Source organism: Paroedura picta, chromosome 8 (genome assembly GCF_049243985.1).
Source record: "Paroedura picta isolate Pp20150507F chromosome 8, Ppicta_v3.0, whole genome shotgun sequence".
Lineage (NCBI taxonomy): Eukaryota > Metazoa > Chordata > Lepidosauria > Squamata > Gekkonidae > Paroedura > Paroedura picta.
The window spans coordinates 73,756,500-73,772,229 of NC_135376.1; the positions used below are offsets into that span (position 1 = coordinate 73,756,500).

General features: G+C 41.1%; 1 protein-coding gene across 6 annotated transcripts in view; it reads left to right on the forward strand.

Annotated features, from left to right (window-relative positions):
- PRKG1 (protein kinase cGMP-dependent 1) overlaps positions 1–15,730 on the forward strand; it is an 850,812-nt gene that overhangs the window by 806,421 nt on the left and 28,661 nt on the right. For all 6 annotated transcript variants that reach the window (XM_077350392.1, XM_077350391.1, XM_077350390.1 and 3 more), the window contains one exon: positions 14,120–14,259. In XM_077350392.1, the coding sequence (XP_077206507.1) occupies positions 14,120–14,259 (140 nt within the window). The remainder of the gene's footprint in view (positions 1–14,119; positions 14,260–15,730) is intronic.

Genomic DNA, 15,730 nt, shown 5'->3' on the forward strand with positions numbered 1-15,730 from the left:
ACTATAGCCAGTGCAGGATGTAATCTTCGATCTGTAGATGCCTTTCTACCACCTCCCTTATATCTCTTTTTCTCATTACTTTTGATTAGTTTGTGCACAACAAACAGTCAAAACTCATACTACTGATGTTGTGGGGGGGAGGGGGGAAGTTTGAGTCCCCAAAACAACTGCTGTGCAGGGATTGGTGGCTTGTGGTGATTGACAAGACAGTGAGCAGTGGGGAATAATTTGGGTTATTCTTACTTGCCGCCTTGTTGGGAGGCAAAAAGCCATGATGAGGTGGTGGGAAAACGCGGGAGGGGTCTCCCATCAGGAATCTTGCAAACATATGGCTTCCAACCGCAAGTTTGCAAGCAGGAGATGGCACAAGTTTTACTCCTCTGTGCAGAAGCGGTCTGATCCTTCATTCTGACTCATTGAGTTGATGCTTTGTTGGCTTGTAATCGCTGAACAAGAATAAACATACACTTCAAAGTTGGAGAGTAATAGTAGGACATGCGGTGTGGGGGGGAATCTAAAACTAGGTTATTTCTAAAAATACCAATAATAATTTATCGTGACTCAAAGTCATGACTCATCCAGTTTGATAGCTGACTGAAATTATAATCTGTTTTCCAGGGACCCCATGTCAGTCGAAGTTATTGATTCTGAAAAGCCTTCCTTTTTTGCCATTGTGCCCATGGATACATTAGATAGTAGCAGTCTGTCGGACGACCTGATTTTAAAGCATAAAACATTGCCATCGGAGACATTCTGTTATTGACTTGTTGCGAATACATTTTCTTCAGCAAATGGTTAGAGACCTAGGATTCACACCGCAAAGCATTTCTTTTAGACAAAATTCTAGTGGCTGGTGTGAATTATTAGCATGTGTAAGAACATGCATAAGTAAACCGTTTCATTATTTATTCTGCTTCTTGGACCAGGGATTCCCAATCAGGGATCTGAGGAGCCCTGGGCATTCACAAGAGCTCCAGAGGGGTTCAACGGCCATTCACTGCCTGCCTTAATGGATTCAGTCACAAGTTATGGAACCAGCTGCTTTCATTGCTCCCCCTCTCCCCTCCCTTGTATGATTTCTCTTGTGTGCAATTGATTTTATGCAGTGTTGTCCACAAGGACACGGCATAGCTAAAATGGAATTTATTGAAATCTCCCATATAACACGGCAGAAGGTAGAGTATTAATTTTAACTAGCATAAAAGCTCTACATTGTTGTGGAACAATTAAATGATAAAAACATGCAGTTAGGGACTGAGAACTTGGTGCAGTCCCCAAGCTCATTGGAGAGCAGCAATTTCTAGCTTTACTGCTAAGTTCTTGTAGTTCAGTTGACATGTTACTTCCAGGAGCATGGGGGGATGGCAGGGAAACGTGGCCAGCTGACATCACGTCCAGGACTCTCAGGGGCTCCTCCACAATCAAAAAGTTGAGATAAAAGGCTGCCTTGGACTGTAGAGCACTCCACCATATTATACTGCATGTTATACTTCCTCCAGTCCAGATAGCCAATGGAGGACTTTCAGGTGGGTGGAGGAAGGAAGACTAGCATTTAAATTATGTTCTAAACTGATTTTATCACTGTATTTTATTGTTGTAAACTGCCTCAAGCTGCTTGGAGGGAGTAGCAATATAAATATCAAATAAAAAAAATGAAAAACTATTGTTTTAAAGTAGGTATCTGACGTGCAAGATCCTGTACTGCATTCCTATAGACCAGGGGTCATCAACCCCCAGTCTGGGCCATGAGAGCCTCGGCAGCGGTCCACGGCTCTCTCTCCCTGCCCCCCCCCACAGCGAGAAGCTCGCCAGGCCGCAAGCAAAGCGGCCGATTAGCTCACGGCCCGGCAATCTTCTTGCTGCAGGAGGGGGGGGGAGAGGGAACCGCGACCACCAGCATGCCAGCGGCACAAATGCGCATGTGCAGAACCACCATGCATGCGCATTTGTGCCCCCACTGGGCCCCGGGGTCGCCCTCTCCTCCCACCCCTTGGCAACGGGCCGCAACCTCAAAAAGGTTGCAGACGGCTGCTATAGACAACAGTTAGCTGTCTTCTTAAAGCTTTTCAGTTACAATTTTAGATAACTTTGGACCCATCAATTCACATGTATCTATTATTATTATTCCTTCCCCCAATTTAACTGCTATTACATTATTAATACATGAACATTGTGGATGTGGGAAGAACAAACAGAAGAGCATTTGTTTCTCATACCACATGGGAGCCTTTGTCCAGCATATTCCAGAGCTAATATTTTTAAGAGAAGAATTTGCTAACAAGGTAGAGCAAATAGATCACTATGTACTGTATATATTATTCATTTATTAGTTTATTTAAGCATTCATATCCCACTTCATGACTATATTGAATAGGCATAGATGCTCCCCTCAAGCAGATCAAAAATGCCTAAGAGCGCATCCAAGTATAGATTTCTGCAAACCTGCCAAAAATGCAATTAAACACAATGTTAACTATTAAATAAATAAAAATAAAAATACATAAAATGAAATATGTTACCTATCAATTTATAAAAATGACACATACTAGATATGTTTGCTATGATGGGGTAAGACTCGGCACTTGGAGGAAGCCTAATTTTATCTTCGGTGGGACAGAACTATTAGGGAAGGAAGCAACTTTATCTCATACTCCAGTGATGGCCCTTTTGAGAAAACGTACCTGGGAGTGATCCCCATTGAATAAAATGGAACTTACGTGAGAGTAAACATGCAGAGTACTGCAGTACAAACCTTTTTATGCATTTTCTTCAAGGGAGTCACATTTGGGATTAGACAATAGTCTTGGCAAGATGTTCCTTACTAGAACTTGAGCCCCACCATCCAAGAGATTACTTGCTGTTCACTGTTCACTGATTTACACCAAGTCTGTAAGAAGAGTGTATCCGTCCCACTGTGCAAACATGCATGCAACGGACTGGTGGTATCTACAGTTGGTCTTAAAGACCCTCTTCCATTTTCATCTTCGGTCACATACAAATAGTCAGAGTTAACACAGCAGACATGGATATGAACTCAGTATGCTTTCTCCAGGTGGGAATGTATGCATTTTCCAAGTCTGTAAAATCAAAAAGCAATGATAGATTAGTTCCAGCCAGATAATCCTTTTACCACTTTGCAGACGTGATGTTGCTGTGCTTGGTACATATATTTATTACTTCTGCATGCTGTAGGCAGCTGTTAGGATTAATATAACTCCATATGAGATTTTTATAGCCTGTCTACATTCCCCATACTGCTATATGTAACAGGTGTTACTATTTTTGGCATTTTAAATGCATACATTTTAGAAGCCCATAAAAGTAGAAGATACATTTTAAATACAGTGAAGGGGACTTGCATTGCACTTACTAGACTCCAGCTGGATAGTATGCACCTCTCTTTTTTCTAAAGTACATCAGAACTTGATTGTGAAAACTTTTATCTCATACACACAACTCCTGATATGGAGTGTGTGCAGAATGTGTGCATATATAATCCAATTGAATTCCCAAAGGCCACTGCAATATAACAAAAAACACTGCCCTAACAGTGATAAATAAACAGCAAGAAAAATACAATAAAATTGAGTGCCGGGGTAAAAATTGCCAAGACCAGCAGAACTATTTCACAATACCCAAACTTTGAACCCAAGATTATAGAAAACCAACCAATAGATGCTACAGTGAGAGGGGGAAAGTATTATTATTAATTACTACAGTTACTGTTACTTATGAGCCTCTTGTGGCGCAGGGTGGTAATGCAGCCAACATGCTGTCCGAAGCTCTGACCATGAGGCTGGGAGTTCGATCCCAGCAGCCAGATCAAGGTTGACTCAGCCTTCCATCCTTCTAAGGTTGGTAAAATGAGTACCCAGCTTGCTAGGGGGTAAACGGTAATGACTGGGGAAGGCACTGGCAAACCACCCCGTATTGAGTCTGCCATGAAAACGCTAGAGGGCGTCACCCCAAAGGTCAGACATGACCCGGTGCTTGCAGAGGGGATACCTTTACCTTTACTGTTACTTGGGATGTTTTTCTTCATTTGCACATGCCACCGATAAAAGCCCATTGTTTGTCCCAAGCTGCTGAGTGATACAGCATTTCACTTCTGTACTTCCTTGAATCAGTTTTCCTTAACCAACCCCCCCCCCCAGGGGAGGGGAAACCTCATGGGAAATCATATTGCATTGACTGGAGCTGCTTTTTTTTCTTTTTTCTTTTTGATAAGATTAAGTTTTCTGGGATTACTTTAAGGCAGCTCCGGCCTGCTTGATCTCCTCCATGGCCATGGTAAGGCTTGTCAAATATGGAGCGCGGCTGGCAGCTGGAGATTTTATGAGTCATCACTCACTTCTTCAGATATGCTATGAGCAGGAGCACCCTACAGACTAACAGAATTGCTGACAGGGTAGGAGCCCTGATGTTTTCACATTTATTTAATGCAAGAATTGGATTCTCACAATTGCCTCTCCCATTGTCTAGCTTGCCATTCTCATGTTGCTCCTACAATCCACCTTTGGGGGCAGGTTGCCATGTTTCAGGTAGGCTCAGGAGTTCTGCAGAGATCAGTTTCCCTGGGGAAAAAATGGCAGCTTCAAAGGACATCATATCCCTGCCAGACTCCCTCCCCGAATTCTGCCCCCACAGTTCACACCCCTAATTGGGGAGCCTCCTTTATATTTCAAGCCCCTCCCTGCTCTAAGAAATTACTGATAGGTCTACAGTCAGATGAAAACAATAGTCTTGGCAAGATGTTCCTTACTAGAACTTGTTCTGACAATCTATCAGGATTTTTTAACTGTAGAAAACTGCATTTTGATTTGCTGTTCAAGGAAGATGAATTGAAATCTTGCACAAATCCTCTCCTCCAGTGTCACTTTGCTCACACGAGCAGATCACTCATGGGTAGCCATTGGTGTGAGTAAATGAACAGTAACAGATTATCAGAACCAGACAAAATGGGTTGTAGTTTACAAGACCATGGGCTATTAAGACTCCTGGGTTTTTTTACCTTCAAAAGCGAATTGGTTCATGGGTATTAACAAGATCTTCACCTTTATTTATGAATATGGTTTTACAATCCAGTATCCAGGGATGAAATTTTGAGTGGTCAAAAAGGAAAGCATGCCTACACATATAGATCATTCTTTATGAGTGTCATGCACACTAGGGAACAGTGTTGTATGAAAACAGAAAAGAAGAGCAAATTAAATCATTTTAATGTGTTTTTAAACTGGAGTCACTATGAGCGACATCCTAAACAGAGATGTTTTTAAAGTCTGTTGAAGCTAAGGCTGCCATAAAACTCTGCCAGAGTTTTTGCCCAAATACAAGAGCATCGCCATATTGCCAACATGGCTGAAAAACCAGAGTGAGCCTCCCAGCTGCTGGTAAGTCCTCCCTACTGGTTGCTAAAGGATACCTGGCAATCCTGATTGAAGCCAGTGAAGGGTATAATTCTGTTTAAAATTATACTGTATAAAAAGATTTTTGACATGCAGGTAAATGTAGATTCCACAGGGTGACAGAAATGTTCCAGGTCCTGTGAAAACTATTTATGACCCTGAAAACATACTGCATAATTTAACTCTTCATTTGGTGGAGCAGGACACTGCACATTCTTTTGAGTGAACAGATATATTCCGGGTGGGGATCATCTAACCATATCCTATGAGCTCTTACAAACAAGAGTTGAATTCATGTGCTTGAATACTTGACCTTCATCTCTTGAAGGAAGGAGATAAACAATTATTAATGAGACCAGTGCAGTTTTCTACACCTAATCCAATATTCAAAGGTAATACTGGTGTGTGACAGAGGTCAAGAAGAACATGAGCATCTCTGGCTTGATATGCCACATTACCCTTCTCTAAATAAATCTCTGTAAGATAATTGCAGCCTTTTGTGCCCTTTTACTCATTCATTCAGGGCATGATCCAGCTAAAGCCAGGCACTTTTATATCCCATGGATTTCAGTAGGTGACATTGGAGATACCCCCATTTTCCACCGAGATCAACAGGACTTAAAAGTGTTTGGCTCGATTGCACCCCTTAGTTGTCACTTGTAAGATTTTGTTAGTCCAGAGATAACAGAATGCAAAGCATGTGTGCAACTAGCATTTTGAATGACATATGTTAATGTTCCCAAGTAAGCTTTGTTGCAGCTAGCTAAAGTGAGACAAGGTATGCAGCATCTTCAGAATGGCTCCTTAGGATTCCATTGTGCAAAGGCTCCTTTTGAAAAGCAAACAGACACGGAGCTTTAAAAGTATTTTTGATCCTTTGTAAATTTTCTAAGCAGATGACCATTAAAAAAACAATAATACAGAAAATCTTTTTTAAATGGAAAGAGCTAAATATCTTTATTCATGTGGGTAGGCGCCTTAGAAGAAATATACCAAGACTTCTATGCAATATGCGTACTGGAAGCTATAAAGACGAACTCACACACCATAAAGCAGAGTAGCACCCCTGAAGTTGTTCCAGCGAACAAAACTTTTCTATAAGCTGAATATGAGCCGTGTACATGTCAGCTAGCATGTAAATGAAATAAAAACATGAGTAATAGCGTGGGAGAAAAAGTGAGAGAGTATTTTCCTTAAATTTATCACCCGTGATATAATTGAATTTATAGACTCTGTTCCATTACCTCAGTCCCTTAACCACTTGTAAAATTGATTTTAAAATAAAATTAGCACCCAATTATAATATTATACTTCTAAGATATCAGTTTGCATATCCTAGACACCAAAGAAAAATGCTTTTGAACTGCAATCTCTTCTTAACATTCAAAAGTTGGAACCTATTCTGTGTATTCATGAATAATAGGTCATTCCAGTGAAGAACCTGTTGCTTCTCACTTAAAAGGCCAGCCAGGATGCTACACAGAAAACCTGCGATGAGATTGGTTTATCTGTAAGTGTAAATTGGATTAGGCAGGAGTTCCCAACATTTCTGAGCTTGCATTCACCTTTGAAATAGCAGCCACAAAATGGGTGTCACAGGAGTTTGAATCAACCAGAAAATATTAGGTTATGTATAATTTCAATAATTACTCTCCAACATTTCAGTCAAAAGTGATGCTTAATAGGGTTTAAAGACTGCTGTGATGTGGTGGCAGCTGCTGCCAAAGCAATGTTTTGTTTTGTTACAAAAAAAAAAAAAACCTCTTCACACCCAATCAGAAGGCCTTTCTGAAACAACTGAGGCACTAGGAAATGTGACCATAGTCCCATGGTGTGGTTCAGAATGTCTGTAGAATAGGGCCATGTTTGGATTGGGAAAGACCTCAATAGAAATCATTTCATGGGTCAGAAACTCAGTACCAGCCCTACTTCCACTGGCCAGATGACTGTGTTGGGGTCCTTGCTACTGTATCAGCAGCCTCAAGTTGGAGGAAATGAGGAAGGATATAAATATTTGTAAATATTCTCTTAATTCCTCATAGATGAAGTTATAGGTTTGGATCCACTGCAGCAGGGGTTGTCAACCTGTGGTCCTCCAGATGTCCATGGACTACAGTTCCCATGAGCCCCTACCAGCAAACTCTGGCAGGGGGTCATGGGAATTGTAGTCCATGGACATCTGGAGGACCACAGGTTGACTACCCCTGCACTAGAGCATTTCAGCTAATAGAAGGACCACACTCTTTTTTTGGGCGGGGGGGGGGGATTGCAAGCAGAGGACATGAAAACCTGTAGAAAAGCTCCATTGTGTCCAACTCACACTAACACTGGTTCACTACTCTTTCCGGGTCACAAATTGGAAGTCAGTCTCAGTACCCTATACTCCTCTCCCACACCTCTTTCCCTTACTGGAGCATATGGGCACACATACACACACACACACAAACACACAGCTGCAATTGTGCAGTTAGTTTGCAGTGATAATGCAATTAAACCATGGTCTAAAAACATAGTTTCAATTGGATTTGAAGTTCCTAATTTGGATGGAGGAGTTTTCTTGGAAGGAATTGTGCATTCCAGAGGTTGGCTTCTCATTTGTTAAATGTTGTTCGCAGGGATCCTGTGTTAGCTCCTCATGGGCTGCCTGTCTGTCTCTCTCTCCTGACCATAACCTCATTGACTGCTTCTTTTCATTTCTTCTTTGAACCATGTTAATAGCAAGTAGAGGGACCAAAATAACCCACTGTGGGCACAGGACATAATTTTGCACAGCACTCTTCACCTCCTAGCATGCAAAATTGTGATTTGTGTTTGCTGTGTGTCATGTCAAATAGATTCAGCCAACCTGGCTGCCACAACCGTGGTGTGTTCTGAGCAGGGACTCAAGCTACTGGCTGCGTTAATTGGCCAAATAAGGATTTGGTTTAGCTAAATACCCATGCAGCCTTTTATGTATATTAGTGTGTGATGAAGCAGAGCATTTCAGAAAATAAATGGACACAGCTTTCCTTGTGTTTTGGCTTGTGCCGGCTAATTTATTTTTAACTAAGGACCCATTTAGCTTGTGCCATTAGACTACAGCCCATTTGCAAACAAAAAAAGCAAAAATAAAACTTCCATTTTTATCTGTGTGCTTCAAATATACGTATGCCACTGATATCAGTATGGGGTTTAAGCACCAAGGTTACCTTTGGTGCTTTTTAATGCATGAGAGTGTCCTTTTACAAGAACCATTAAGGCGTGCACAGACCTGTGATATGGGAGTCCAGTTCAGCTTAAGTACTGTTTTTTGTTTGCATTTGATTATCTGGCCCATGCCCTGCAGGAATGGACCTTGTGTCCAAGCAACAAGGAGTTCTTCAGTGAAGGTTGTAAGATGGTACAGCCTGGGGTACTGCAGGGACCACATCTCCTACACTCTACATGGCTAGAGCAAGGCCAGAAATTGGGCTTCTCCTGCGTGCTCCAGGCCCCAGGCCCCAGGCCACAAACATGGTCCTTGGCAAGAAAGACCCTATTAGAAAAACATATTTAACCTACTGACTATTCCATTTTTCTCCTACAGACAGATTTAAAAATAATAATAATAAAACACCTTTGTTTACTGACTAGTCCAAAGATTCCAACTATAATGACCCAGGACACAGTATAGTAGTCTGTTAGGTTTGTCAGAGATATAAATCACTCTTACTCTTTGCTCCTTAGAAAATCTCTTGACTTGTATTTGTGTGATACTGTTGAAGATTGATGAATTCTAATAGGATCAGGAAGCTGCAGATGTATGGCACTCCCTCAAAGTGCCATACATTTTTTGCAAAGATTTCTGACCCTTGCTTGTAGAAAAAACACTGTATTCTAGAGAACGTTGTGAGTGGACAGTATTTCCTATCCCTGGCATAATACTTATATTTATTTGTTTTATATTTATTTATATTTGGATTTATCTAACCGCCCCTCCCGGTATTGCTGACTCTGGGCAGTTTACAACATTTGTGTTACATAGGTAATTAAAACCAGTTTTAAAAGTAAATAATCATTCTGGTTACAGTAATCAATGTTTAAAGCCTTGCCTTCTATTCCACTTCTCCCGTTCCAGGGTGGGGGGCAGTTCTTGCAGGAATGGGCCATCTCTAATGTTGTACGATTCAGAGCTCTGCTTTGCAGGCCCTTTGGGAATGCACAAGCTCCTGCAGAGCCCATGGCTCTTCCAGGAGCTTGTTCCACCCTGTGGGGGCCAGAACCGAAACAGCCCTGGTCCTGGTTGAGACCAGACATACTTCTCTAGGGCTAGGAATCACCAACCTGTTGGTACTGGCAGAGCAAAGTGCCACTCCTATGCCTAAGTGCCACTCCTTACCTGTGGAGTAATGGTTAAGACGGACGGCTTTTAATCTGGTGAGCCGGGTTTGATTTCCCACCCCTCTGCATGCAGCCAGCTGGGTGATCTTGAGCTTGTCACAGCACTGATAATACTGTTCTGATTGAGCAGTCCTGTCAGCTCTCTCAGCCTCACCTACCTCACAGGGTGTCTGTTATGGGGAGAGAAAGGGAAGGTGGTTGTAAGCCACTTTGAGACTTCTTTGGGCAGTGAAAAGCGAGATATAAAAACTAACTCTTCTTTTTCTTCTAGCATTTCTTTTTCAATTAAAACAATTGCCCATTTTTTTCTGGTTTGTAAGAAAGTGAGGCTGTGGCCTAGGAGGAAAAGAATGTTGAAATATTTTTGATCTCCTCAGGCTGCTATGTAGGATTTATTTATTACAATTAAATCTTGATTTTTCTTACAATTGTGACACTCAAGGCAGCATATGGAGGGTGCTCAGAGTCTGCTAGATATACACTGACCAGAGCCAGACCAACTTAGGTTAGACAGCTTCATCATGAACACACATAAAGCTGCCACAATGCCATCTCCAAAAACAGCTGTTAGGCTGATTTCAGATTTTTATTGGACTTTGTGTGTCAGCTTTGTGGGTGTTTTGTTGGATTGTTTTAAGTATGGTTTCAGTGCTGATGTACATCGTTTTCCATTTTTTTTTGCAACAGCTGTTAGCATTTCCCAGCCTTTGTGAAACTTGCCCCTGATCCAGAGATGAGCATTCTTGGCTCCCAACTGTATCTCTGTGTGAACTCTTTTGCTAACTTAAGTATAGTGCTGCATCTCATGAGTCAATACATAGTTTTACAGACACCAATAGAAAGATTTTATCCAAGCTTTTCCCATGAACCTTATACTATGCCTTACTGGTAAATTTTGTTTACAAAGCTTGAAAACAGAACCCAAATTAGTTCTGCATTTACTACACAATTCATTTCGCATTGCCAAATTGCCCAGGATCCTCTAGAATTATGCATTCAATAAAAAGGAAACAGCTGCCAACATGAATAATTTCAAACAAAAGCCAGTACTCCATCCATGGTAGTAATGCAGGCATTACAAATAGGATTTGTTTTCTTTTGTCATTTATTTTTTATAGCTGAATAGTTCAGCAACAACCCAGTAAAATATAAACAGAAAATCATTCACAAACGCTAGCAAAAAAAATGAATAATAAAAAAGTCAACCATGTAATCTGAATCACAAGTGGCTTTGTTGTTATACTGGGCAGCATGGTTTGGTATCTGATATGTGCATCCCTCATCCCTACCTAGCCTTGTTTTGTTCCTCTGAGTTATAATAAATAGCAGTCATCAGAGTGATTTTCAGATCAACAAATGGCAAATGATTTTATAATGAACATGCAAACTCATCATGATCCCTGAAGGGAAAGCAAACCAGTAGAAAAGTTCTAAGGATAGCCCTCTGTGACAAGACCTCATCTCTAGATCTAAAAACTAGGGACTCATTTTCAATTAAACCATTTACAAAACTCCAAAGCAATGGGAGGGTGGAATTCTCTAACTTGGAAATAACAAAAGGAGCCCTTCAAAGCTTCAGGCAGTGCAGGTTGCTTTATGGGATCAGAAAGCTTCATTCATTCATTCATTCATTCATTCATTCATTCATTCATTCATTCATTCATTCATTCATTATCCCAGAGAAGACTCAGGAAGATGCATCAATGACTTCATGGAAGCATCTTACCCTTCCAGTAAGGGAGTATGTACGCTACCCCTAAAGGTGACCAAAGAAGCTACAAAACCCTGAATTGAATCACTTCCAAGCACTGCATTAAGCTTTTGAACTTGAAAACTTCATGAGCAAAGAATTCAGTCAGCTGTGCCAAGCTTATAAAAGTTTGCTTTTTAAAAGGGGGATAGCTATTATGGTGATAATGTTTCTAATAAATGTCTAACAGTGAGCAACAGACGACTTCCATTTCATTGCTCTACTGCAAATGCAACCAAGATCCAGTTGGCCCAAGGCAAGCTTGGCTTGATGATAGGAATTAGATCTGTTCCTTTTAAGAAGACAACCATGTTTATTGTTTTAAGGGGCTTTTTAGGGGTTCTACTGGTTTTTATTGTTTTATTGTGAACCGCCAGGAATTTGAATGGAGAGCAGCGGTATATAAATCTGAAAATTAAATAAATAAATAAAATTAAAATCCTATGTGTTTCTGGTTTAACCTGACTCCTGTGTCTCACGTAGGATGGCACTTCTTGCTCCGGTTGCCAGGAAGATCTGAGCTAAAGTACTTTTAATAAGAGCCACTGATCTGAAATGCTGATCTCATATATCCAACTCCGACATACTTTGTTTTATTCTGCTGGTTTTATATATTATGCTGAGAAATATTCTGTTTTACTCTTGTACTCTTATTGAATAATTCTTTTTTTATATAAAGGGTGATGCCTATATACAATAAATAAAATGCTGATGTATTTCTGTCCTTTCTTTATTATTAAGGACTTCTATATTTTAAAACTATGTGCTAGAACTGTTTGTGTGCAACCCCAAACTGGCAATGAAAACTGGCTTCTTGCCTCAGTTTCCTTGAATTGTTTCGTGCAGGGGTAGTCAACCTGTGGTCCTCCAGATGTTCATGGACTACAACTCCTATGAGCCCCTGCCAGCAAATGCCCCCTGGTTTAGTGCATCTGACTTCTTCCTTGTCTTAATTGCCAATTACTGTGGTTTACACTATTGAAGGAAATGCTGGCTGAACCCCCCCCCCCCAAAAAAAGGAAAGAAATCTAGGCAGAATAATATAAAATAGATGGTAAAATTGTCTTTCAGTGGCGATTGCAAGAAAATTAAAATCCTCCCTGCTGAGCAACAGGTTGCCAATGTCAGTCACTCACACAACTAGAGTTCTCAATAAACTGCTGTTTATTTTGTTTGTGTCTGCACAAAGGTGGATATTGTTTGAGCAGGTGAGCTGCTAGGGTGGCACATCAGTCAGCTGTTATTGAATGAACCATTTCCTAACTATTATTAAACTCATTGGCAGCAAAAGCTGGCTGTGCACAGGGCTGATTGTCTTGCACCCATGCCATCACAATCACTCATCCCTTAGGAAGGTTTAAGGGTTTTTTACCCCCAAAGGTTGATTTTTAAAAACTAAAGCAAAGATCTAAATCAATACATTTCAAGTGGTGCATTAAAAAAGCAAGTCAGCTTAATTGAAGCATAGCAACAGATGCAAGCTAGACAACTGAATTAGCATTCATAACACTGATAAACATCGTTGTCCAGTGCCTGGTGAAGAGTGAGGGGAAAACATGCTGCTCTGTGGAAGAAACCTCCCTCTCAGTCAATCCTATTAAAAGCTACTAGTGTATGCACTCCAGCAATCAGATCAGATTAATATACTATGGATCCAAGGGAGGGTTTCTTGTGGTTTACATTCTTGTACCTTGTATACCTTGGTGTAGATTGTAGAAGATGTGCTTGATTTGAGGGGAATTTTCATTGGTCTAATTCAAGCTTTCTCAACCTTAGTTTTATGAAATCCTGGGGTTTCTTGAGAGCTCTGGAAGGGTTTCCCAAATGACTGGGAGTTAAATGTTTATCGGGTGATATGGCCATATGTGGTCAAATCAACCCACCCCCTCCTCCCAAAATGGCCAGTGATGGGCCTGGAGGAAGTGAGAAGGGGAGGGTCATGGGGGCTATGCTTCCCAACCATATTCTGTGTGATCACACCACTTCTGAGGTTTCTTGAAGCCTGAATTATATTTCAGGGCTTTCTCAACAGTAAAAAAGCTGAGAATGGCTGGTCTAATTTGTGAGAAAGACTGCAAGGGTTACTTATTTCAGTTACAGGCATAGCAGTTTTCTTTTCCCCTGAAGATACATTTTAATGTATATTTTAGTATCTGTTCAGAGTGTGCAAGTTAATGGAGAATTTGGTCTACTTCATGTGGAGAGTAGAATGGTAAACTGAAGACTTTTTTTTCTGTGGCAGCAGGTATCCAAGCAAGGAATATTAGGCTAGTAATGGCAAAAAATAAAAGACCTGAATATGCAGTGTTTGAGGACACTGAACTCAGAATGAGAAAGGAGGCTGGTGCATGGATCACTTATCAGTTCTTCAGATAAAGTGGCATTTCTCTCTCAATATTGGTATCTAGAGCTCTAAAAGTTCTTGTTAATGTGCCCAACTTTTTGTTAGATTTGCATTTTCATGAACTTTGTATGGATTCTGCATATGAAAAGAGATAGTATTGACTTTGACCTTCAGCTACATTTCAGGGGTCTAAATTGTAATTATTCAAAGAGTCTGTACACCCACTGATTGCACCTAATCTAATTTTCTGTTTAACTCAAGGTCCAGTTGAAAAGCGATGAATCCAAAACGTTTGCAATGAAGATACTAAAGAAACGCCACATAGTAGACACAAGGCAACAGGAGCACATACGTTCCGAGAAGCAGATCATGCAAGGGGCGCACTCAGATTTTATTGTGAGGTACTGTCATTTCACTTGCCAGAATCCATTTTCCCATGCACAGGAGCATGCATCCCAATTCTTACAAGAGTTGATGGAACTGGTACATAGGTTCTTTCTCATCTGATTTAAACCATTTGGTTTGCTTTTTAGAAGTGCTCAGAGGCACTACATGGGTAAACAACCACTGTGCTAGAGCTGTAATTCTTAACAATGGAGTCTTACTATACCAGCACAAGTTATACTACTCTCAGGACAACTCAAAAGCAGAGGAGATAGTGCAAGCATAGATACTAGGAGAAATGTGAAGGAGGGGGAGTATGATGAGTGTGGGCAGGCAAGGAAAATGTAAATCCTTCCCTAATTCAAGACATATACATATATGAATGTATATGTCATCTTTCTGATTTGCAGATAATGGTAAAGGTAGCTACCAAATACATACAATCCACAAAAAAATTTTTTTTTATTTCTGTTTCATCCAGTGAGCAAAACCGAACTGTGTTTCATATTTAACCATTCCTGTAGGCATTTCCTCTTTCTTCATCAGGGTGAATCTGCATGGAGCTTTTATTGCAATCCCAGGTTGATTCAGTCCCTGCCGTCTACACAGAATGTGATTTCCGTTTTGATTCTGGGCGATTTAAATTTTTCATCTGCAACAAGCATGATTGATCCAGAGTGACGCTACCATTTCCCCGCGATATCCTGGAGTGGTTTTAACCCTCGATATTTGAAAAATCGGCATTAGTAAAGGTGGAGCTGTCTGCTTTCACCAAAATAACTTGTTGCTGCCTCATGGCTCCAATGGTGTAACGAGGAAGTCTGTCCCTGATTAGCTGGGCGCCAGTTCAAAGAATTCCTGGTTGCAAGTTGCAAGTTCCTGGTTGCAAGATTTTTTTTAAACTTTAATGTAACTGTCCTCCACAATCCACACTTCTCGCAGCAGAAATTTGCCTCATTCTGTGAGAGGCTGCTGCTGTCTCATCGCTGCTCATCTTGGCTCCCCCACCCGCCCGCAGATACAGTCCCTGTGAGGAAGGAGAGGCTGAGAAATCAGGGAGGCAGTTCTTTTAATTCTGGGTCCTCGGCTCGACTCACCCTCCCACCGACCCCCACCCCCGCTTGCAGATTCAGTCCCTGTGAGGTAGGAGAGACTGAATGATTAGGGAGGCAGTTCTCTTAATTCTGGGTCCTCGTCTCCGCTTGTCTCGCCCTCCCCCTGCCCACTCGCAGGCAGCCTCGTGCAGATGGGTTTATGTTTCAAACTGGGGGGGGGGGGACACAAAGACTCAGGTTCAGATCGATCTGAATTCAGCAGGGTCGAAAGTAGAAAAAGAAGCTCCGTGCAGATTCAGCCCAGGTCACACATTATATCATTTCCTGTACCTCTAAGTGGGCAAAATTATGGTGGGATTGAATAGCTTTCTTCTAGTTTTATATATATCTTTTTCCTTATCTTTCCACCAAAAGATCAACAAGGTGACTTATG